General features: G+C 50.5%; 7 protein-coding genes across 7 annotated transcripts; 4 read left to right on the top strand and 3 right to left on the bottom strand.

Moving 5' to 3' along the window:
* Window positions 1-1,661: 1,661 nt before the first annotated feature.
* On the top strand, window positions 1,662-3,605 carry cpcA (amino acid starvation-responsive transcription factor GCN4; the record flags this gene model as incomplete). The annotated part of the gene is made up of 3 exons (XM_026763157.1): window positions 1,662-1,765; window positions 2,183-2,817; window positions 2,872-3,605. 3 exons carry the CDS (start codon window positions 1,662-1,664, stop codon window positions 3,603-3,605), a joined length of 1,473 nt encoding a protein of 490 aa, XP_026619054.1.
* Window positions 3,606-4,950: 1,345 nt separating this feature from the next.
* On the bottom strand, window positions 4,951-6,770 carry CDV56_109529 (asparagine synthetase domain-containing protein; the record flags this gene model as incomplete). The annotated part of the gene is made up of 2 exons (XM_026763148.1): window positions 4,951-6,003; window positions 6,057-6,770. 2 exons carry the CDS (start codon window positions 6,768-6,770, stop codon window positions 4,951-4,953), a joined length of 1,767 nt encoding a protein of 588 aa, XP_026619053.1.
* Window positions 6,771-7,172: 402 nt separating this feature from the next.
* On the top strand, window positions 7,173-9,739 carry CDV56_109514 (guanine nucleotide exchange factor VPS9; the record flags this gene model as incomplete). Its single annotated transcript, XM_026763133.1, has 5 exons — window positions 7,173-8,568; window positions 8,620-8,697; window positions 8,764-8,939; window positions 8,999-9,630; window positions 9,694-9,739. 5 exons carry the CDS (start codon window positions 7,173-7,175, stop codon window positions 9,737-9,739), a joined length of 2,328 nt encoding a protein of 775 aa, XP_026619052.1.
* Window positions 9,740-10,977: 1,238 nt separating this feature from the next.
* Window positions 10,978-11,277, top strand: CDV56_109508 (uncharacterized protein; the record flags this gene model as incomplete). The annotated part of the gene is made up of 1 exon (XM_026763127.1): window positions 10,978-11,277. One exon carries the CDS (start codon window positions 10,978-10,980, stop codon window positions 11,275-11,277), a length of 300 nt encoding a protein of 99 aa, XP_026619051.1.
* A 1,552-nt stretch (window positions 11,278-12,829) lies between these two features.
* Window positions 12,830-15,567, top strand: CDV56_109489 (VIT1/CCC1 transporter family protein; the record flags this gene model as incomplete). Its single annotated transcript, XM_026763108.1, has 5 exons — window positions 12,830-13,008; window positions 13,070-13,645; window positions 14,519-14,610; window positions 14,665-15,001; window positions 15,060-15,567. 5 exons carry the CDS (start codon window positions 12,830-12,832, stop codon window positions 15,565-15,567), a joined length of 1,692 nt encoding a protein of 563 aa, XP_026619050.1.
* A 218-nt stretch (window positions 15,568-15,785) lies between these two features.
* On the bottom strand, window positions 15,786-16,397 carry CDV56_109482 (DUF4202 domain-containing protein; the record flags this gene model as incomplete). Its single annotated transcript, XM_026763101.1, has 1 exon — window positions 15,786-16,397. One exon carries the CDS (start codon window positions 16,395-16,397, stop codon window positions 15,786-15,788), a length of 612 nt encoding a protein of 203 aa, XP_026619049.1.
* A 934-nt stretch (window positions 16,398-17,331) lies between these two features.
* Window positions 17,332-23,107, bottom strand: CDV56_109443 (uncharacterized protein; the record flags this gene model as incomplete). The annotated part of the gene is made up of 9 exons (XM_026763062.1): window positions 17,332-17,415; window positions 17,478-18,112; window positions 18,229-18,772; window positions 20,260-21,289; window positions 21,350-21,494; window positions 21,558-22,112; window positions 22,174-22,680; window positions 22,757-22,972; window positions 23,047-23,107. 9 exons carry the CDS (start codon window positions 23,105-23,107, stop codon window positions 17,332-17,334), a joined length of 3,777 nt encoding a protein of 1,258 aa, XP_026619048.1.
* Between the last annotated feature and the right edge of the window lie 1,415 nt (window positions 23,108-24,522).

The following is a 24,522-nucleotide window of genomic DNA, read 5'->3' as shown; positions in this document are numbered from 1 at the left end:
CGTTTTGTATGGTTTGGGCACTTTCTGGCAGTAGACCCTGGTTCTGACATATTACATGATAGAAGGTAGCATATGGATCCAAATCATCCAAGATTCCTACTATCTACTGAACTTCAGAGAAGGAAGTGCGCCTTCCAGGCTTCTACCAGACTGAGATTTTTGTCCATGGGGCTCAATTTGTGGGCCTTGCCCAGGCCCGGTTGACGACGTAGAGAACATTCCGTCCTTTTCAGGGCTCGAGATTCAAACTCAATTGCATTTGATTTTGCACTTGACCGTGCGCCTTGTGATATGACATCACTGAAAGGCACTCTGAACTCCTTAACACTCTACGGAGTAGAAATTCAAGGATTATCCAACTTGACCTCCTGTCTACAAGGGCAGGTGACATTGAAAACGGTCAAGGGAACAAATGTTGGCGAGATTCCCCGAGTTCTACGGAGGTTCCCGGTAGGGAGGATCCGTAGGTTCATGCATGGGTCGTTGACTGGAGAGGTGGATTTCCGAGAGGTGATTGACCCGTGGCCCGTGGGTTATTCTAGACTGTTTTGCTTCGTTCGCTGAGAACTTCTTGATGACTGGGTAGAAGACACCTCTTACGGAGTACGGAGTACTACATAGGGTAACTTTCTCAAGGTCCAGAAAGTTGGCATGAGTATATAGATACGGTCAACTGTCCAATTCTTCAAACTTCGAGCCACTTGTCCTTTGAGAACGCCTGAGCGAAAATGATACTCGTTCAAAAAGATTCTGGATTCTGGAAACGAAATTGGCGGACTGTGCGCGGCCTGATAAAGTTTGGGCTTCGGAGATGGTAAAACGAAGTCCACGCCCTTTGACGACACCAACGCCCAAATGGGCAATGGGCGGGTGATACCTGGTAGGCGGGGAGAGAAAAGGGAAAGTGATGTGATATGAGTGAGTGGAAAAACCCGTTCGATCCCCGGTTTTTTTCTTTTTCTTTTTTTTTTTTTCCAAGCTCCCTTATTAATCCACTTTATTGTCCAATGTTCTGATTGGTTCATTCTGTGATGTCGTGCTGAGACATGAGGCTCCCAGGCTGCCAGGCTGCCAGGCATGAGGACTCAGCCTCCCCCGTCCCTTGTGACTTGGATTGATTAACAGCTTATACGCCGTTTGGAGTATGGAGTAGATGGGTGAATGGGTGAATGGGCCTGTGGCTAAGATGAAATTGGCTCTATATGACGGACACGACGCTCCTAGCTTACGTATCATCACTAAGCAGTGTAATACCAATGAGACAGCCTAGGGAGGCTGTGATGAGATCGGCTTTCTTAGTGCTAGACTGGAATTGATGCCTGGATTCTGGATGGTTGTTTCGCGATGCTATTGGACAATGGGTCGTGAAGAGATACCTTGACCCAGATGGGATACGGACTTCGTACTAAGGTACCGAGTACGGAGTAAGGATGGTGCTCCGTATCGCTAAGGAAGGGGGATGCGGACCAGAGCATGCCAGTATCATGGAGGCGTCATTCAACGACTGTCAATTGTCAGCGATGGATTTCAGTGATACTGCTGATCCTCTCCGTACATGGATAGGTATCTAGAGGATGGAGCAAATAATGACCTCAATTGTAAGGTAGGCGTCTTTATGCTGCTTGACAGGTACGTACCAGAAAAGTACCCGCTGCGCAGGAATGCTCTGGGGCGTGTTGCCGCGGGTCCGACGGACCAATCATCGGGGCACATGGTCCTATGACTCACACCTGCTGACCGCGTCAAGGAGCGCTATCCCGACGCAGTTAGTGCAGAGAGAGGATCCCTTTCGCGCCGTGATTGGCTGACGGCGGAAACGCACGGCGCACACAGACACCCTAAGCCAAAAACCGGCACACTCGAGGGTTTTAAGAAGTGCCTGATTTCCCGTCGCTGCCTGGCGCTTTTCTTTCCCCTTTTTTCTTTCTCTCCTCCATCTTTTCTTCTTCTCAATCATCATCATCTTCACCATACAACCACACAATCATCAAGAATATCAGTGTCAGTATCCATTGCAAAATGGCTGCCTTTTAAGCTCCTCGCCCAGACCGAGCTCGTCTTTCTCTCGTGAGACAGACATCATAGATCCTTTACGGACTTCGTCACTTTCCAACATCTCCCCTCAACTTTCCTCAGAGTCTCCTGTCCCAGGACCTCTGAACTTAAGCATCGCTTCGCGTAGCTCAAGTTCTTCTTTTAACACCATTCTCCCGTTCGACGTCACGTCGTTCACCACGGATAACCATCAGCAAACATGGCTCCCCACGCCCCCGCCCCAGCAGCCTACGGCTCAGAATCTGAATTCGAACTCCAGCGACAACAACAACAACAACAACAACAACAACAGTTCCCCGCAGGAGGACTTTGTGCTCTATCCCGCCCCGTGTCCGCAGCCTCTTGTGAGAGACTCGCGTGCGCCAGTACTTTCGAGTACAGCCCCTAGATCTGCTTCATACCATTCTTTCCTGGTCCGATCTCAGTACCAGCAGCCCAGACGGCACTCGCTCAGTCTGTATCAGCACCTCCAGCAACAGAAACTTTCGGGTTCGCCTGTCCAGGTTCCTCGTGTGACCAGGCTTCACTCGCAGTCTACCGGATATCCTCTGTCCTCGTCTCTTCGGTCTAGTCCCTCGAGCCGGACGCACTTTCAGCGTGTCCACGCCGCGTCTGTACCTTCGAATTCGCCAAATCCCAATCGTCCTCCAGTCCCATTGTTTTCAGCAACCAACGGCAACGCTCCATTCAGTCAAAAACAGCTCCAGCAATTACAACAGTTTTATCACCGCCGCATCATGTCGACCCCTAACATCGCTCAAGGTGAGTTGGTGGAAACTCTGTTGGCTTGGATTTCTTCGTCTAATTCCGCTGTAGATATGCCTGATTTTTTCGATCTGCCCTCGAATAACTTTGGGGATGATTTCGAGCTGAGCACTGAACCAACCATGCTCTCTCCCCATCAGATCCCCACGGGCCTCATGGCTGTCAAGGACTCTATGGCGGGTGCCCCTTCGGGCACCATCTCGCCCAAGGACTTGTTTATGGATGCGTCGGCACCCCCGTCGACCTCATTCACTGATCTCAGCACTCCTTCCTTTGAGTCCCCCGGTTATTTCAGCCAGGACACTTCGCCTATGTTCCCCACCGATCTGGAGCTGGGCCCTGGCTCCGAGGAGTGGGGTTCGCTCTTCCCTGCTCAAGAAGACTTCTCCGTGGCCTTCGACTCCGCCGCCTTGGATGTTGCGCTCGCTCTCTCCCAGCCCAAGCCTGAGCCCGCAGAGGAGGTCTCAGTTCCCCCCTCCCCTGTGGTTCGCAAGTCCACGTCGCCAGCTCCTTCTCCTGCACCAAGCAAGTCGGGTGTTAAGCACTCCACGGTTGCCGGTGTCAATGCTCGTCAACGCAAGCCATTGCCCCCTATCAAGGTTGACACCAGCGACCCTGTCGCGATGAAGCGTGCTCGCAACACCGAGGCTGCTCGTAAGTCCCGTGCTCGCAAGCTCGAGCGCCAGGATGAGATGGAGCGACGCATCCGTGAACTCGAGAAGTCTCTGGAAGAAGCTCAGCAGCGCGAACAGTACTGGAAGGCCCTTGCCCAGAACAGGGGTTGAACCATGATCAATCTCTTATCTTGATGACATGCTGCGTTAGTGTTTTCTGCTTATTTGTTTGCTGTTTTTCTGTACGTTGGCTTCTAAAATTGGGACATGCAAAATGGGATCTGTGGTGGCGGGGGCTCGAGCCCCTCGTCAAGCGAATGCCAGGAGTACCAGTCAGTCTCCGCGGGATGGTCACCTGACGATGACGCTTCTGGCAGGATAAAAGTTTTTTTTACTTGATGCCTTGAATGGTGGGCAATTGAAACACCGTCTTGTTTCATTCTATCTTTTCGGGTATTCTTCGCTTGCTTTGTTTTCTTAATGACATCCTGGTCCCCATCTAGGGTGCTTGTGCTACTTGCTGTGTTTCTTCTACTTGATGGTCGGTTCTGATGTCTCCTGTCAAGCAGGATTGACTCGTGGCCAGATAATACTTTCTGCTTTTCTCTTGCCATGTCAGTTCGCTCGATTCTCTGAATGCGAGTTTCGTCGACTTGGCTTTCTGCGTTTCAATATGTCCTGCGTTTTCACCAGAGACTGTCTTTACTAAATCGAATTCAAATCTGTCACTCTCTACTTAATTTTCCAGCGTAGCTGTAATTTGCTCGTCAAGCTCGCGCAGCCCATGTAACCTCCATTTTCGGAGCGCGAGCATCTTCGCCAACGTTACTCCCTGCGGAGTACCGACAACGAAAGTGGTTGTACTGCATACGAATTCGAATAATCTCTTAATAAAACTACGGAGATGATTAATCCTGCTTGACGCAGCTCAGACTTGCCTTTTTAACCCGTCATCGACACAATCCTCTTGATTCTCGGAAACCTGCCATCGCCGCATCATCCATACCCCGACATACCACAAGAAACACGGTGACACATTCCCAGTCTTCCAATCTCGTCTCTCATAAACACGCCCAACCAAATATACAATCCAACCTGCTCCCTTCGAAACCTCGGCCTTGGTCTCACTGCCTCGTGACCATCAAGTAAAAAGTATCAACCCCATTCCCGAACTTGGACCAACCCGAACAAGTGGTGGGATAAGTGATTGGTACTTCTACCCGACCGTGAAGACAACAGATTCTGAGAACAAGGGTAAGGAGATGAGGACAACGGAAGGACTGCATATCGGAGTGAGTGGCTTGCGATGAAACGAGCGGTAGAGAGGGAGAGTCTGCTCTATATGGTAGATTGCACGAATAGGGGGGATGACGGGCAATGAGAAGGTCGAGAAGGGACAGAAGAGGCGGTCTCGGAAGTATCTGATCAGTGTTTTTGTCATCATAGCTGGTCATGTCATGCGCAGGGATTACAATGTGGTTGGTGAATGGCGTGCTTGAGGACAGGACTGTTGTATTCAGCTCAGTGCATCGGTTCCTTTGGTTCTACCCTTTTCCATCTTCGCTGTCCTGGAGCCGAATTGGATTGCTCGTTTCTTTTCCCGGGCGACGTTTGCCATGCCCAGCTTGAGGGCCAAAAGGCGGAGCGCTTTCTTCTCTGGGTCGATGCCGGTATAATCCACTTCGGTGGTTTCTGAGGGCTCTGGGACACCGAAGCCACATTTCTCCCATACGGGGGCCTCGAGCACGTAAGAGACGAAGTCTTCGTCTAAGAACGGGTATCGAGCCTCACGACCCCAGTTTGAAAGGATCCGGTCATCGCGACCGAGATTTCGCTTGCCAAGACGACTGACGTCCAGATGGATCTCGTCAATGAGACCCCCGAAACCGTCGCGGGCAAACGCTACTCCGTGTCGCGCGTAGCCCGCAAAGAGTTCATCTGCTCCCAGGCCGGAAAGAAGGACCCTCGCTGGGCTGGCGTACTGGGTTGGCTCAGATGATGAATCCCGACTGTTGAGCGCGATCCCTCGCGCACGAGAAGCAAAGTACAGCGCGTACGCGATAGAAAGGTCCATCTCTGTATTGTGAGGCCTCATCAAGCGCTTCACCATATCACGGTGTGCGACGGTCTCGGTGTAGGGTATATCTATAGCGACGAAGCGCCAGTTGCGGTCTGGGCAGACTCTCTGAAGTTCTGCGAATGCTGCGCGACCCGTAATGCGATCTGGACAGCTTTCGTAGACTGATGATGTTGCGCCTTCCTTGCCCGCAGCTGCGGCAGCGACTCGCGGGTTTTCGAAAGCAACGTTGAGAAGGTCAATCGTCTCATTTTTGGGAAGTATGTCATGTGACAGTCTGGCAAGTAGAGTGCAATCAAGGCCACCAGAGAACAAAACGGCAACCTTCATATCACTGATGGTGGTGGATGGTGGATCGGGCACTTTTTGAATTCTCAGGTGTAAAGATTGACGAAGTCTTCGCTCAAGCTCTTGGATGGGGCAAGAGTCGATTGTCAATGATGGGGGTGTCCCATTCGGCACAGATTTGTTCATGTATGATATTGGACTTCTCTGCCCTTTCTGTCAGCGATTGTGTTGACTGAGAGTAGGAGAGGCGTGTATACCAGGCAGCTGGTAGTTGAATCTTTATGCTCCCAGCGAAGAGTTTGGATGGCGTCAAGATTGAATTTGACGGCACCTGATACAAGAGCATTCTGCAGTACGTCTTGTTCAAAGTCAATAAAATGCACGCCATTTGTGTCAACTTCCTCAAAATGCGATGAGGAGGAACTATCGCAGACACTGCAAATTCTCAGACTTCCAGACTCGTCTAGACCCTGCAACAATGACCGTCGTCCGAGGCAGTCCCTACTGAAATATAGCCTTGAGTTCACTGCATCATAGAAAACAAAGGAAAAGGGACCTGTAATGTTACTTATGACACCCGCAATATGCCGGACGGGATCTTCCCGATCAACAGCGTCCGACGATGAACGGGTAGCGCGCAGGAACAACTGGAAAATCGACTCAGTATCATTATCTTGGATAGGTTCACCAGCTATCTTCCAGGCCTCGCCATTCCAGCAGAACACGGATTGCGTAGACGAATCAACGAGCGGTTGAGCATAGACATGATCTCCTCTCAATGAAAGCACGGTGGAGATGAATGTCAGAGTGACAGAAACAGCCCCTGTCTGGCCGGTATGATTCAAAGACAATTCCTGTTGTGTAGTATGGACTTGGTAGCTGTCGGGTCCCCGGTTGCGCAGTAGATTGCAAGTCTCCTCATTTGGGAGCACTGATCCATTAGTGCTCAATGAGAAATAAATGCCACACATTGCAGCACAATGGCTGCAAGTACAATATACCGAAATGCTGGTTCCGGCGATCGGGGGACAAAAAAAGGATAGATTGAAGAAAGTCAACCTCGGTGTTATGTTCCCACTGTGGCCGGATCTCGGGGCAACGATGATCCACATAGCTTCGTGGCGGTGATAACGACCTAATAATCCAAGCTGCCTAACATGGATCCGATCGACGTTGTTTCATGCTTTCTTCTAGGTTAAATAGACATTTGCGACTTTAATATCCCATTGATGTTCCAATGATTTTTCCTTGCTGCATTTAAGCTTGACCGCTTTGTGCTGGATGTTCCTCATAATGATCCGTGACCTCGTCTGAATCGCCCTCCTTCCCCACCGAGCTTCTACATTGACCGTCGGCGTTCATGCAGATTGCTTATGTCTGAACAAGCGATTTCGACGACCCCGGCTCCGGATGGACGACCGGATTCTCAGTCGGACATTCACAACGATCCGATAGAATCGAATCAACAGCAAGTGACATCGACGGGCACCGTATCAGTCGTGTTGGCGCATGATGACCCCTCAGCAACATACGAAGATCCACATCAGGGCGACCAGTTGGGTGAAATGAAGGAGAATCCCCAAGATGGATCTCGAGTTTCCGCGTTCGACACGCCGAACATGACGCCGGAGAAATTCGCGACAGAATCCTCGAAATCTACATCTGAACCCCAGAGGTCGTTGTCTGCACGCATGGAAGGGTTGTCGGTCTCGACGAATACGACAGAAATAGGCTCGTTAGTAGACAGCGACGTGCCCCCGCCTCTCCCAGAAAAAGATGAATCATATCTTAGCACGAAATCCCAGCTTGCACCGCCCCTGCAGACGTCCGTGAATGCAACTTCTGAATTGACCGAGAAAGAGCTACCGGATGTACCGGGTGACGGAGAAAAGGAAGATAAACAAGACGCTGGCGTGGAAGGTGCTCGAGACGATGACTCTCAGTCAGAGATTCAGAGCATCATGGGTCAGTTTCAGGACCCTGAGCGCAGGGCTAGCCAGGAGCAGTTAATGTCTCCTCGTTTGGAGCTGGCTGAGCAATTTCTTGGAGGTCAGGGCCATTTTCCGCCGCGTCATTCGAGTCTTTCAAAACCAGTAGAGGGGGGCCCTCAAGCTTCACAACTGAATACAGGGGCACCACCCTCGGCTGTCGAGAAGCCACCTGCTCCTATTTCGAAGAGCGCGCATAGAGCTCCCGAAGATCAAACACTGACTCGACGATCCTCTACGTCGACGGTTCCTCCACCTCCGCCGGAGCCTGAGCCCGATCAACCGTTCGATTTTCATCGTTTTCTGGAACAGCTCAGGCACCGCACTGCAGATCCTGTGGCCAAGTTTCTCCGCTCATTTCTTAATGAGTTTGGCAAAAGACAGTGGATGGTACATGAGCAAGTGAAGATCATTAGCGACTTCTTGACCTTCATTACCAATAAGATGGCCATGTGCGAGGTTTGGCGGGATGTTTCCGACAGCGAATTCGATAACGCGAAAGAGGGTATGGAGAAGCTGGTCATGAATCGATTGTATTCTCAGACCTTCTCACCCGCTATACCGGCTCCTCCCTCAATCCCGAGGAGCGCAAGCAGAAGCAGACGAAGAGAAATGGAACGACTTCATGGGCCATGGAGGCGTGGTCAGCACCAGGAAGATGTCGAACGCGATGATGTATTGGCGCAGAAGATGCGGATTTACAGTTGGGTAAAAGAGCAGCATCTTGACATACCGCCTGTGGGCGCTCACGGCCGTCGGTTTTTGAACCTGGCACAGCAGGGTAGGTCTCGATGTACGTTTATGCTGGGACTGTATCTGACCCTGAACGTAGAGCTTCTGAAGATCAATGGCTACCGTGCACCCCGTGATAAAGTGATTTGTATACTGAATTGTTGCAAAGTTATCTTCGGTGAGCAGCAGAATGATTAATCCTTGAGCGTGTGAGGTACAGTACTGACACCGATTTCTCTTGCAGGCCTGCTGAAAAATTCAAAACAAGCCGACACATCAGCAGATTCATTTGTACCACTTCTCATCTACGTCGTGCTACAAGCTCGCCCCGAGCATCTGGTTTCCAATATCCAGTACATTCTTCGCTTCCGAAATCAAGATAAGTTAGGAGGAGAGGCGGGGTACTATCTATCTTCCCTGGTACGTCAATCAAACATACCTGTTAACAATGTAGGAAACGTAGCTGATTTCATAAACAGTCAGGTGCTATCCAATTTATTGAGACCTTGGATCGGACAAGCCTGACAGTGAGTGATGAGGATTTTGAGCGTAACGTCGAGGCCGCCGTGTCTGCTATTGCCGAGCAGAACCGCGAGTCCGAGTCTTTCGAACCAAAAAGAGCAGTACGCCCTACGGCAGAAAGCTCTCAAGCTCCATCGCGGGTTTCAACCGACACACAAAGACCAGCGGCGCGGAGAGAGGCGCCGCAAACGAGTGACGAGGAGAGTGCACCAGTAGCAGGACTATTGCGGACTATTCAAAAACCATTATCAACAATCGGAAGGATCTTTTCGGACGAGCCAGATTCGCCGAACGAGCGGCCAACGCAGCCTGCCGGCACCCCACAGCCGGGCGCACCACCGCGACTTTCCCCTAACGTATATCAGCCGCCCCGTAGCAGTAGTGAGGGACCCCGTAATGCAGCACAGCCGCAGTTGGCCAGGGTACTGGATGCACAAGATGCTGCTGCACGTCAAGCTAGCGCCGAGGATGCGGAGGCGCGAAGAATTCAGCGGGCTGAACACAATAACGTGGTGGAGACACTGTCGAACATGTTTCCGAATCTTGATCGCGACGTCATTGACGACGTCGTCAAGATGAAAGAAGGAAGGTTGGTTTTTCCATGATATCCACTTCGGAGCCAGAGAAGCATTGGCTAACGCTGTTGCTGCAGAGTTGGTCTGGCGGTCGATGCATGCCTCGCTCTGAGTGCGGAGTAGGAGGTTTCTGCCGGGAGTGGGATATTGCAAAGTCTGCATGGATTTTGAGGCTGTCATACTACGGCTTTGATAGCCATACGTCGCAGCATGTCGCCTATCTTGTAGCTATTCACCTCTTCTAGTCATGGCATGTGCATATATTACTCAGGGCAGTTATGACCGCCCGAGCGCCGTCTCTAATGCATGGACCAAATGATCCTTTGTGGTCATCTATGAGCTATATCGCAGTAATCCCCTCCTGATATTTAACCAAATCGAGTCGTCATAACAATATGTTAAATATCATGTTGTCGAAGCATATCATGTGATTTGTAGTTGTACTCGTGACTTTTGTGAGTCGTTCGACGGCCGAACTCCACATGAGGAGCCCCTCAAATTAGTGGCGAATCAGAGCGCACCAGAAGCACCTCGCTTGCTGCTAGTGGCGTTTGACATTCCCCACCACAACATATATAAGTCTCGTCGACCCCCTTCGCTTTTACAATTTTTTCTTCTTTCTTTTCTTCATACTTACCTTGTTTGGGTGGCTGCGATCAAGTAGGCGGTCCACCACGAATTGGTCCCTGCATTGCACAGCGCGGCGGAACAGTCCGTTCAACGGCCTTCGGGTCATTGACAGGCGTATTCTTTGGCACTTTCCACCTTGTGGATATCATACTTTTCATCAGTTCTTGAGCCAGTGGCTCGAGGGTGGAGAAGAGGTCTGATATGGTGCGGTTTCTACTGAGTAGTGTAGTTCTCGGGCTGTGTGTGAGTCGGACCCTGGTCTTGGTACAGGAGGGAGTGTGGTGTGCCTTGTCATAATGTGTACCCATGGTTGCATGTACATATCTAGAGAGGAAGTCATGTGGTCAGTCACGACGCCATTTTGGACTTGTCGTTCCTACTCCGTATTTGAAGTACGTACTCCGTAGAATTCTGCACTCTTGACTATGAGGCGGGCTTGGCGCTTGGGATGTATCATAGATCTCTGCCTTCGTAGCTTGCTTTGGGAATAAAAACTGCGCCACACCGCACAGTGGCGGGTGAGTAGAAGGCCTCAGCCACAGCACATAGTGTTTTCCGTATGACGTTGTTGCCACAGCTGTCAGTACTCCGTATCCACCGCAAAATACATAAACACATAGTTGTTAGCTACTGAGTCTATCATCGCACACTTACAGGCTACGATCGTCTGAAATACTACTTCCTCCTGTCTGTGACTACTATACCGCGAAGCAATCTCCACAAAATTCAACATGCCTCACCAAGTCCCCCCCTCTACTGGCCGCAACGAGCAATCGACTGGAACTCGACCTACTGGCTCCGCCGGCTACGCATCAATAGAAGCCCTGGCCACAACAGAAGACAACGCCAGCGGGCGAGTTTTTGGTACAGGCACCGGCGGCACGGTCACAGCTCCGGGGTATTCGTCCGGCCTGAATTCGGACGTCCTGCAGAGCGCGGAGAGCGATCGTGCCATGAGCAAGGAGGAGGCCGAGAGGATGTACGAGGAGCGTATGGAAGATGAATATGCGAAGAGGGAGGGTGGTGCTTAAAGCATATGGCGATGCTCACACTGTATGAGGTAATTAGGAATCTCTTCTTCGTGTATTTATAGTTTCATGAATCAGAATGTATGTTAAGCGTCGAGTCATACGTGCCGTAAAATGATCCTCATGGTCTCAGCAGGAGGGGTGTGTTGATTTTTGCCTTGTAGTTAAACAGCTGAGGAGGTTGATAGCCAGTGCAGAAAAAGAAAGAAAAGAAAAGCGAATACACTCGGGTTCGAACCGCCCCTCTCGCGATGCTCCATTAACATGACTGACACTCCTACCTCGAAATGAGGTCTGTAAGAGTAGAAAAAAAAACTGGTAGCTTCTCTTTGATTGAGCGTGTCATCCTTAGTGCAGGGGCCATGCTAATCTTCTCTGTATCGTTTCAAATTGACCAAATGCCCGAAGGCAATTGCGAAGATGTTAGAATGGTTTATATGCCTTCTTGGGGTAGGGATTCCGGTGGCGTGATTGGTCGGTAAGCGGGGGTGAGAGGAACATCAAAACTCACCTTCTGTGAGGAGCGAGGACAGCAAAGCAAGTGCTACACCCTTGAACCCTAATCAGTGTTCTGTGTATTTTTACATCAATCAAGCTTCGCTTACTGAGGGTTTATGCTGATTGATCTCGGGGCTCTGATGATCTGGAGAGCCATGTATGGAAGCGAGATGAACGGGATCCTTCAAGCCACAAAAAAAGAAAGAAGGCCGTGAAAAGAGAAAAGAGAAAGGCAGGCAAATGTCCATTGATCCACGAGGTCTATTCCCTATTATCCCCCAGGTGTGACTGGTGACTGGTGACAACTCAAGAATATGATTGAGCAGACTATCAAGGAGCTGAAACCGTCTTCAAGTGTACCAAAGATCAACATCGTAGTTTGATTGAGGTTAAACTTTGCTCAGGTAGTGCCTCGTATTCTTCGGTTCCTCACGATGTGATTAGCGCGGAAGGTCCTGCCAAGCAAACATCGTCTCTTCGTGTCAGATCGTCTCGTCCCAAACTTCCCGTCTATACGAGCCTCAGGGTCCTTTTTGCGTTCTGATCATCCATGAGAAGTACTTCTTTCTGGACCCCTATCCGTTCATTTGCTGCCGCTCCCACTTTCAGGGCTCAATTTTCTCAGGCAGATGCAGGGTTTGGCAACCACGATTCCGAATTAGGACATCGGTTCGACTCGGTTGGAGCCATCATGGACTCTTTTTCCACATTGATAGTCAGGCCATGGGCTACAATGACCGTCCCGGAGCACGATGATAGGCTCCTCGTTGGGAGTCCTTCGTTTGAGAGGCCTGAAGGAGCAGTTCATCTGCCTGGGGCTCGAAAATCCGTTTCGTATCCAATTCTAATAATATAACCTAAAATGGCCGTGGACAGTTAAAAGGCTCGCATCGCCAGCACATGAGGCTAAACCGATGGGTGCAAACTTGAGTATTCTTCTCTTTTCTCTCCATTCGTTACTGGCATCTTCCAAAGGACATCTTCCTGTAGTCTGTTTAATATAAATCAATCACACACTATCCTTACCTTCTGCACAACAGTCTTTTCAGCTTTCACCATGCACTACAAGACCCTTTCCTTGCTCCTTCTGACTGCCACTGCCCTGGCTGCACCAGAGGCCAGGCCCGAGGCGGCCCCTGAGGCTGTTCCTGAAGGCGCTCCCGAAGCTTCTCCGGAAAATCTTGACAAGAGACAGTCCGACTACTACTCGAGCCTCATGAACGAGCTTGACAGCATGTCAGTGTATATTCTCAGAAGCAAGCAAATTGAACGATACTAACCGAACTTCCGGCAACAGGACTGACATCAACTGGGAGCAATACTTGACCAACACCGACTGGGTCGGCATGGCCACCAGCAACAACGACGATTTTGGCGGTTTCGCAACCAATACCGCCGTTCGCAACGCTCCGACAAACACTCAAATGGGTGGCATCCCGACTGACTTCGGAAATATCGGCTCCTTCTCCATGCCACCCGTGCCCACCCTCAGCTATGCCGGCATGCCTCCTCCGTCCATTGCTTCTGTGCTCATCACTGCTGTTCCTTCCTCATACATGGCTGAGCTGGCCAACCCCAGTGCTCGCTCATCCCTCATCCATGAAATCCAACAGGGTCACTACCCTGACTGGTACAGCAAGCTGCCTAACAGCGTCAAGCAGTGGATCTCGACCAACTATGCTTCCATGACTGCTGCCGCAGCAACGGCCACCGGGAACTCGGGCTCCTCTGGCTCTGGGTCTGGATCCAACGGATCTGGTTCTCAGGGCTCTGCGTCGAGCTCCAGCTCGCATGGCGCTGCTCCTGCTGCCACTGGTGCCATTGCGGCTAGCCTTGCGGGTGCTGCTGGAATTCTTGGTCTTGCCCTGGCTCTGTAGGTTGATCGATGTACTGAGTTTGACTGGTGGGACATGGCTTCTGCTTCGTTATCGATGATATTGTACTGGTTGAAATGTTTAGTGATGTTTAATTCTTGAAAAAATACCTTAATGTCAGATTATCCGTTCGACGGACTACCAAGAAAACCATCGGCATTTTGCCATCATTCCTGTGACAGGCCTATTTCGCAATTGTAATGCTTCATTCTCAGCGGTGAGGACTTCCACAGCTTGGACCAGAGGCATGGACAGCCCTACCACTCCCTCTTTGGTAGATGTCTCTTCCAATCTTGGGACTTTCGACGCGGAGCAAATCCGCTGGAGACTGCAATATCCTAACCCACAAGGTTGATCGAGACTGGTCCTCGAGTACGCATTCGCATGCAGCCTGAAATCTTCTAGAGACAAACAACCAGTCATAGACGCTGCAAAGGTCATCTGCTTGAGCCCCTCGCCAATGAGACTTTGCAAATTACCCCAACACGGACCACCAGCTGCGGGAGATGCGAAGTTACGAAGCAGATCTTCGACTGCTGACAATTACGGCGGCGCTGATTGGCGGATTGTCACTAAGCTGGATCCCCTCGATCTATCAGCAAGAGGAGCTGCACATAATCTGAATTTGTTATAAGAGTCCTGGGATATTTGAAAGGCGTAAACATCGCTTCTTGAAGGGCATTGAGCGTATTAGTCGTCTGCTGTGGCTTGTGGTTATCACTCCCGTCCAGTCTGTCTCTGTGTGCCTTTTTCCGAAAAGGCCTAGAATCGGCCCCTGACTCTGACGTCAGTGCCACTGATTTGCCTGCAATATTTCTGTTCTTCCTATTTGGGCACTTTGGGGGGCTTCAGACACTCCAACTCATTTCTAGTCGCGCTCATTATCTCCTGAAAATGGCGCTTTTATTTCTGAAACAAAAACTTTTCCCGACCAAAGGACAACAACCCCGGTCAGATAGCTATGGTTTGTTGAACGCAGCTATTTACCGAAGTATATACAATGCTAACCGGACGACAGGCAAACCTCTCTTATCAGCAAGCGATTCCGACACTATAGGCAGCGATGCGGACCAAGATCTCGAAGCTCAAAGATCCTATAGTACCTTCAACACAAATCAACCGGACTCCGAGTCCGTTTCATCGAATTCCTCTAATTCCCGATCACGCATCAACCCACGCATCATCTCGGATGCCATCCTGGGTCTATCCGATGGCCTCACTGTCCCCTTTGCGCTGAGCGCTGGTCTCTCTGCGCTGGGAAATACCAAAGTCGTCGTGCTGGGTGGACTTGCCGAGCTGGCAGCTGGTGCCATCTCCATGGGCCTGGGTGGATACGTCGGGGCTAAGAGTGAAGCGTACGTTTTCTCGCTCGCATCCTTGGTTTTGTGTGATTTGAGGACTGACAGCGTACAGAGAGTCGTATCAAGCGACCGTCCGTGAAACAAAACAGTTGATCGAGACCTCCCCTGGTGAAACCAGCACCATCGTCCACGATGCATTCTCCGCTTATGGTCTACCGGAAGACGCCATCTCGCAGATCAACGCATCGCTGCATGCATCGCACGATCGTCTCCTTGACTTCCTCGTCTCGTTCCACCACAAGGAGACCCAGCCTGATTGCAACCAGGCGTGGATCTCCGCCATCACTCTCGCCCTGGGGTATTTCGTTGGAGGGTTCATCCCGCTCATACCTTACTTCCTGGTCGACCAGGTCATCGTGGCGCTGTACTGGAGTATTGGCGTTATGGCTGTTACGCTGCTTGCGTTTGGGTACATCAAAACCTGTGTCGTTCGGGGTTGGCGCGGTAGGGACAACATCGTTGCGGGTATCAAGGGTGGTGTGCAGATGTGCTTTGTTGGAGGCGTAGCGGCTGGAGCTGCTATTGCGCTTGTGCGGGTTATCGACCAGGGCTCTGCTTGATTTCACGATATCACGACCTTTGATTCTGTTATATAGCAAAAGTTCAGGGACATGTAGACCGAGCGCGGCGTTTGGGACTGGGAATGGGAAAGACACTCAACTTCATGATGACATGTACGATACTTGACTCCATACACTTTCCTCAAATCACAAACATACCTAGCCAAGGGTATCTTCGACCTGATTTACACTATGAACAAACTCTCCCGCAAAACCCATTACCCACTCAGAGCCTTCTCAACCAAACCCCTCGTCCTCTCCGACATCTCAATCCCCAACGCCAACTCATGCCCCCTCTCCGACATCTTCCCCCACGTCTTCCTCAAAATCCCCAGAATCTTCTCCTCATCATGCCCCCTCTCAAACTCCTCAAACTGATCATCCAAGAACACAAGACAGGCCACATCCTCCAGCACCTGCGTCTCCTCATCCCTCCTCAGATCCTCCTTGCGCACCAACGCCGCGACCCTCCCCGCCTCGCCCTCCGAAAACCCTGCCTCCAGACAGATCCGCTCCGCGAGCTCGGCCTGTCGTTTCGCGAGGTACGTCCGCCAGGCGTAGTAGCCTGCTTTTGTGGCGGGGTAAGTGTCGCGGGGCACTTCCCAGCGTTTGAGATGCTGGGCACGGATGGCGAGTTGGAGGGGTTCGGAGGGGTTGGCGGTGCGTTTGTGGAGGTATTTGGTCATTTTGTTGGCGTAGTGGAGCTCGTAGGGGATTGTGGTCTGGGTGCCATTGTCGTCGACCGTGGTGCGGCGGGAATCTTGGGCGTGGGCTTCGTCGATGAGTGTGAGGGCTCTGGTGAGTCTGTCGCTGGAGGCGGTGGTTGTCATGATTGATTGGAGGTGAGAGGCAATCCTTGCACGCGATGGTGGGTTTGGAAAGTGGTTGACAAAGATTGGAGGTAAGAACCCTGCGATATGTTGTACCGTGGGATCGGTCCTCCTCTCAGCCCCGCTTGATCGCACATTGATCGATCTTGCCCCGCGTTCGCGCCGATTGATGAGGGGTGAGAGCCCAAGGCTGACATTTTAGATGACTATATACTATACTCCGAGGCAGGTGGCTTTCATATCTCGACTAGGTCTTACTACGTAAAATCAGTAAAGAGAGGCTTCGGCCTCACCTCCAAGGCAAAACCATTCGTATGCATTCATCTAGTTGATGTATCCCATTGGCAGCATCCTTGTGCCAGCGAAACCTCCCTAGCTATTGTCCGTAGACGGAAAAAAAGAAAAAGAATACACAACCTCCCCAAGTTCCGTCAAGAGAGAAAAATAGAAGTGTACCGCCATATCTCCAGCATGATTGATGAGCCGTGACCGAAGAGTCATCCACCGCGGCGACGAAAAAAGGACACAATTCAACGACAACAATGATCCATCGAAGATACAGCAGAGAATCTGAAACACAAAATGGGAGGTAATGAAATGAGAACTTTCAAAAGCGACAAGAGCATCCATTTCCGCAGCTGATTATTGCTCCCCACCGAACGCCGTCCCATTGTGAAAAGCCGGGTATATCCAGCACCGTAATGCAAAAAAGAAAAAGATGTACGGAGAAGTAATGAAAGGGTCGAGGACAAGGTCATCGGCCTGATATCCGACCACAGCGATATCTCCCATTCGCGTGCATATTCATGCATATGCGACGGATAGTCGAGACCAAGACCTCGCCTCCTGGTCTGAATACCTTGAAGCCTTATGCACGAAGAGAAACACTAGATAGAAAATTGCTTTTCAGGCCGTTGACTTCAAGGTCGTTCGGTTACCTCGCTCCAATGCCAAACATACCGACGCCGTAGCTACCGCCTCTATCGGGCAGCGGAGTCGAAACCTTTGAAACATGATCCTTTGGAAAACCAGAACGATCAGTCGTGTCCATGACCCACCCCAAATGGCATGTGATCTTACCTTCTTTCGTTTTTTCTTTCCAATCCCTTCACTGTTGGAATAGAATGCGGCGTCATCATCGTCATCGGCGTAGCCTTCGCCATACCCGACGAAGCTGTTGTCGTCATAATGCCGCTTGCGCCCGCGACTAGGGCGAGCCCGTTCCGGCTCCGTAGAAAGAGGTGTATCATTCACTTGGCTAGGCGATCGGGCGTTACTAGGAAGCGCAGCTGCTTTCTTTCCGTCCCCATGGCCTGCATGTTTCGATGGCTTCTCGTGACCCAACACGTCCTCCCAGTATTCATTGTTTGGAACTGTGCCCGGCTCCATGTGCATCGCCTTCATCTGAAGGTTATGTAATGCGGAATCCATATCAGCGACCTTGATTTCCTTTCCATGAACCTTCTGATTCTGCCATTCCTCCTCGGGCCATATGGTCAGATGTCGGAGCCCGCCAGGAGCAGAAGGTTCGTGCTTCACAGGTTTGTTCCTCCCTGCGAGCCCCAACCCCTTCAGCTTGCCCTCATAAGACTTCCTGAGCCTGTTGATCTTCTCCCCCGTGACAGGATCCATCCTTGCAACCGATTTCGCAACCGGACCTAGACCGTAAAGTGAGATGAGATCTAGCGCCGGGTCCGGGCCGGTCGCAATATGGGCTGTGGGTTTCATAGAGCACAGTGTTAACAAATCTCAGTTCAATAAGATATGGAACATAGTGCATTGTGAAACGGCAGGAATGGCCGTATAGAGAACTCATCTGGGGTATCCTTACAGCTTTTGCAAAGATGGAATGCGGAAGAGAAATCCTGCTGCAGGGACTCTAAGCTCAGTCCATCAGACTTGGCAGAAGCGATGACGCCCTTGTCAATATCCATGGCATCTGCATCGATGCGCGCATGTTGGCCGCCCATGCTTGCAAAATCGCGGACATCTATCCCTGGAGTCGGCCCTCCCAAATCCCGATCGTGATCGGTCCGTCTGTGCTGTGACTGTTGTGTAGATGCTGAATGTAGGCCAGTGGCGGTAGTTGCGACTGAGTCTGCTTGCACATGCTCAAATGATGTCCCCGGGTGCTCTGAATCGTCCACGAGAGTCGGTCCCGTGAAGTGGCCGCTCACGCTGCTGGCCGGAGTAGGAAAAGAATTCGTTGTGCCTAGGGTCGGTTGTTGTGAGGTCTGCGTAGACATCGGAGCTGAGGAAGGAGGGGATGAAAGGTTCGCGGGTTGTGATGTCGCCTGGCCGGGAGGTTGGGAGGATGCGATATTGGTGGCATAGTTCTGAGCGCTTACCGACATCAACGGAGGAGATGTCGGAGTCTGTGGAAAATGTTCAGAGGATATATACGGTGGATGGTTCTCTTTCAATGACCCAGAAGCGGGAGACGATGGTGAAGGAGGCCCTGCTCGGAATGACGCTGATGAGGCGCAATCAGACATGGGGGTCCAAGGTGAGGAATCGAGAACAAGAGACAGGCAAGAAGCCCAAGCAGCCTGAGCTCTGCGACCAACCGTGAAAAGATCTTATCCAAAAGATCTTTGATACGGGGGTAGCAAGCTAGGGCAGATCAAGGCTTTGTGAGGGGGGGCGGAATGTGATCACGCCGGTCGAGGTTCGCTGGAGGAGGACGTTCCACGACCGTCTAAATTCCGCGCATTCCAATCAAATGACAACGATATCTAACTGAAGTGTCGAGGAATCAATATTTTCTTGAGGTAAAAGGCAGAAGTGGAAGGCGATGTTCGGTGCTGGTGGTGAATAGTGATGCCCTTTGATCCTCAATGGAGGAGAAACGACTCTGGCGATGTTGGATGACGGCAAAGAGGCCAGGCGCACACGTGACCGGGTATCTTTTCGCGCTTGGACTGGGCCGGGCCAGGATTAATTACTTCCTTTTCGGGTAATGCGCCTTCATACAGTGATAAGGTAGAGAGCTTCTGTGTCCGGAAATGGCAAAACAGGTTGAACCTCTAATCTTGACCTGGTGTTTTGAGAACAATGTCTCTTTGTTTCTGAAACAGTAGTTACATTAAGCCTGTATACATCCATCAGAGATTGTCGACCGAAAGACTGTGTACATCAGAAAAATAACATCCTTTGTCAAAAATCTTGGTACCTTTACAGCCTTAATCCCCTAGACACAGCCAATCCTTTCACGGATAGTGGACGACTGCTTATTTATGGATGATAGATGCCAATCATTGAGTCTTTTTACGCTTGATTCCCAGTCAATGCTCGTAGGTTCATTGTTCAATTGACTGGACTCAACCTACGGAGTTCTGAACTCCAAACGAGGTGGCGAAGTCTCGAAGATTGTAGGTACGTGCTTCGAGCAATGCATTACTGAAAAAGATCATGTGGGTCCTGTACTTTCATTGTTATTGTCTGCTTTCATAAACATGCGTCCGCAAGCCTGGTAATATTGATCTGTGGATGTGATATCTGGCCACAAGTGGAATCTGTTCGAACGTGTTGGGTTTAGGGCAGGATTGCCCATGTTAATCATGAAAGGGTTTGAAACGATTCACTATCGCTCAATAGAGTCCATGACCGTCAAACCGATGGTCAACCGTTTCAAATGTTTGTATGTTAATCTAGGATAGTAAAGACATTGATCTGAAGTGAGTGGTTGCCCCAACACCAAGCCGAACACAATTATTCCAGAACGTCGAACAGAGCAGGATGGGTATAGCTGGATCCGTAGACAATGAAGACATGTATACCGCAAATAGATTGGGAGATGAGGGATCTTCAACCACGTGTTTCGCGAAGATCATGACTGGTAAAATGTGGCCGACTCTCTCACAAGTTGTGCGGAGACGTCGGGGATATTTTCCTCCAAGGATGCCATAAGCTCGATCTGCTCTTGCTGACTGAGCGTCCTTCCTCGCCATGGTGGAATGGGAAAAGCTCCATTGAAATACTGAGAATATTGATCATCGATCGTGTCCATCCAGCGCATTGGGTCAATGACAGCATCAACGTAGGCCAAATGGCTCGCTGTCGTCGAGGCAACAGTGAAATTAGGATCCCAACCCGGCAACCCCGGGACTACTGAAGGAAAAGAATTAAATGGTGTTGTGGGATTGAAAGTGGCATCGGAGAATACGGTGGATGATTCGGTATACCCCTGAGGTGTGTATGAGGTCCGTGCGGAATTCGAGACAGAGGGTTGCAATGAAGGGAATTCAGTCTCCCAATGTGAGTAGGATGGAGGCTTTTGTGGCTCGGCTCTCACGGCTGCCGCCGGAGATGCTTGTGAGTATGGGAAAGTCGGGTCCGCGGATTGTCCTCTTGAGACAGTGCCGACTGACACGGTATCATGAATTGAATGATTTCCAGCTCGGAATGATGTTGTCGTACTAGAGGGGCTGGAGATGGAAGGAGGAGTCGTCACGTCCTGTGTGGATGACGGTGTGGCATGGTTGGAGGGCGATTGAACGACGAACGATTCGTCAGTATTATAAGCCTTGAGGCATGCAGTCACAAGACTTTTGTACAGCAGTAAAGCGGATTCAACCCCGGGCCACCTCTCTGCAGCAAGCATCATCGCTTCCAAGGCGACGTCGAGATGAGCCCTAACCTCCTCTATGGGATGCTCCCTTCGAATATCGGGGTATGATAGGGACCACAGAATGGTATTGAGCGCCATAAAGAGCGATTGTGTGAAAATCCAGGTCAAATCAACAGACCCAGTTGCGATTTGCTCTCGTTGCATTGCAACATTGAACACTGACGCTTCATAGCATTTTCGTGCAGCATCAACAGAGGGTTCGGGAACTTGAGGGGATGGTCGGAACATGAAGACGATCATCGTATTTCGTCTGCCATGAAACCTATAAAGAAAAAGTCGGTGATCAACAACAAAGTCAACAAGTTGGGATTTGATTTCTTACCATTTTTCGCTCAATCCGCTACCGCCATCGTTTTTAGGACAAGAAGCCACCCAATGGTCAAGCTTGGCTAGCATCTGCGAGAACCACGGGTCTTGATCATTCGCAGGGGTGTCACGCTTGTTCAAATAGAGAGTCCGCCGTATCTCTAACTGTAGCAATCTCATCTTGAAAAAGTGTATAGCTATGCACTTGGCTAAGATTGGCGTACCCCCTGGAAGAATTCCATCGGCTGTGATGTATCGATCGTCCACGAGTTCGAAGAATTTGACGTTGATATAATCATGGGGGATAGAATAGCAACTGGGCCGACCAAGGCTATGCGAGAGCCCGAGTTCCATCGAGGTGACAATCCAGAATAACCGTCTTCGCATGTCTACCTCCAACGGGTTCAATGGCCTCCCATCAGGCGACTTGGTGACGGTCGCTTCTTCGGTCAGACCGAGGTCTTGACAGAGTTTGACCGCCATCCCAACAACCCAGTACGCAGCCGTTCTTGTGGGAGTCAGCAGAGAGTATTGGGCTATGAGGACGAGGCATTGCAGAGCCCTAAGATCCATTCGCCTAAGGGAGGCCTCTAAGTATGGTAGTGCCGCCAAGTAGTAACTGTCAGCCAGTCCTGCATACTCGGTGCTCATTTTTTGCATGCTGATGGCAATGACCATGCGAAGTTGAAAATTAAGGCAAGGGTCATCAGAGCCATTGAAGACCTGTTCAACCTCCTGGCGAAAAGAAGGCTCGTGCAGTGTCGGTAGCATGGCTTGCGCTGCAGATAGGTCAAACGAGATCCACCAGGGATTGTCGAGAGATAGAGAGGCAGAACTTACCCTTGACTACAAATACATCAATCAGTCGATAAGTCAGATTACGCGGGGGTAAATTAGGTTGAGGGATCGAGCTGATCATGGGGTAAACTTTCGATGTCGGTTTAGAGCTTTCTTGCGCAAATGCTGCTTTGATTTCCTGTGCTGTGAACTCAGGAACAACATCCTTGATGCTCTTTGAGTCTGTGTTCTGCTTGGCCATCTCCATGACCAAACGAGTGATTGCGATACCGCTGGATGGCCCAAGATACCTCGACTCATCATTCTCTTTGAATCGGATGCGCCCCGCCCCCCGGACCATGAGCTCGGCATCCGCAGCATGTTGAATATCTTTCTCCAGATCGGCCAATTCTTTCTCTAACATGCGAGCTTTTTCACGCAGGGAGACAATGTATGTTCTCGGTATGGTGCACTTGCGGGCGGAATCGTAGTATACGCACTTGGCGTTACTGCGTTCGCATGGGGAACATCTTGGAATACCAGGATCGCACCTAGATTTTCGCTTCGCAACTCTCAGCTCAGGAACGAGGGATTCGACAGGTGGGGTAGATGAAGGATGATGAATTTACGGAAAAAAGGAACATACCTGTCGGCACCTGGTACACGCTGTCAGTGTATGCGCAATCCGCCCGTCGGGAGCTTCTCCTGCCTGCTGTGATGATCTGATGGATGGCTTCTTCCACGGATTTGTAAATTGTGGAGGTGATGCCAGCGGACTCGAGTGTGTAGCCATGGTTCTTCCTTGGGCAGATAGCCCGCGAGTTATCGCGCACGTGCAAAAGGGAATCAGAGTCACAAAGCGCTATGCAATGCAGCTTCCATACCTTCACATGGAGCTGCTCTTATGAGGGGTTCTTGAGTCTGAGTTAGACCCACGGTAACAATCGATAATTCGAGCACCGGCAGAATAGTATTGACGAAAGAGCACGGTCGACATATTCAGGGTTCATCTGCAAGGAGGCGTAGGCGGCAGCACCCGTAGCAAACCATCGGTCTGGAACGTTAATTCAGAGCACTCGTGACTCGTCTCGAATGCTCGCATGCGATTCTTCTATTATTTTGTGAGCTCGGCGGACACAGTATGCATTATTTGATCCTTTGGATGCAAGAAAGGAGGGGCGTGGTGGTACCTCCTCGGTCCAGATCCCGTTTACCTTAGATTGACAGAGGCGCTAAGTCAAGTGATGAGCCAACGACTCTACCTATGGGAGGTCACATCGACCATTTGAGACCAACCAGTCGCAGGAGAATATTTCCATTCCCCCGACCCCAATCCTCATGCTCATATTTCATAACTGTCCAAGATATATCTACTCTAGTGGCATCATGACGTCGATTTTCAAGAGCAAAGTACGGGAGTAACCTCTCTTGAACACATTCTTTACTAAGGGTTTCCGAATCGACCAATTATGCCGTACTCAATCACCCATAAGGTAGCTGTCAAGTTGCCAGAGGCCTTACTAATTTGGGTGAGCTGCTCCGTGTCATTCAATAGAGACGGTGGCCTTTTTGATCTCTATCCAATAGCCATGGTGGTCGATAAGGATAGCTTCTATCATTTGGAATTAAGGTAGGAATTATTGCTTAGCTCCGACAACCGCCACAGACCCATCTACACAAAATCCAGCAAATACGAGGTTGGCCGCGCTGTATGAACTAGGCCATATTCCTGAATGGATGATTGCTCCCGTTAATTGATTTCCTGCTTCCTACTGCTCATTGCAGGAATGCCTCTTGCTATCAAGAAACTTAATTAGATTCGCCCTCAGGCAGTTTTCGTTGACGTGGGCTATGCGAGGGAGGGGGTGCTCTGAGGAGGAAATTCATGCTATATATCAAGCATGCTGCTGTTTTTGCATGTCTCCATTGGTATGAGGTCCGTCCCTCTCATTTAACATTGCGACTGCGACTGCGGCTGCGGCTGCGGCTGCGATCATACTTTTCTCTGGTTTTTCTTCTGATGGTTTTTCATGAAAGGCGTTTTCTAAACAGCAGCAAGCGCTGCTCGAGGTCTCAGATGACTTGGAGCTTTCTGAATCAGGCGCAATCCAGATCCTGGTGAAGTCAATACCTTATATACTGCGATCGATTCAGTGTAATGCATCTTCCCAGTGACTTGCTTATGTTTATTCCTAACCTACTCATGTCCCTCCAGAGACCACCTGATGATTGACAGGGGAATTTTTGTTGAGGACTGGCCGTTCGTTCCCGGCTGTGGTGCTGCTGGAGTAGTAGTTGTCAAGGTTGGAGAGCCGACAGTTTCAACATTCCAAATCAATGATGAAGTCTGTGGATGTACCCGCCTTGGTGGGAAGGGATATTCCACGTGCCAGGAATACGTGAGATCTATGG

The sequence above is a fragment of the Aspergillus thermomutatus genome (genome assembly GCF_002237265.1).
Source record: "Aspergillus thermomutatus strain HMR AF 39 chromosome Unknown NODE_1, whole genome shotgun sequence".
Taxonomy (NCBI): domain Eukaryota; kingdom Fungi; phylum Ascomycota; class Eurotiomycetes; order Eurotiales; family Aspergillaceae; genus Aspergillus; species Aspergillus thermomutatus.
Note: the sequence above shows the minus strand (reverse complement) of the source record. Positions and strands in the feature narration are given on the sequence as shown.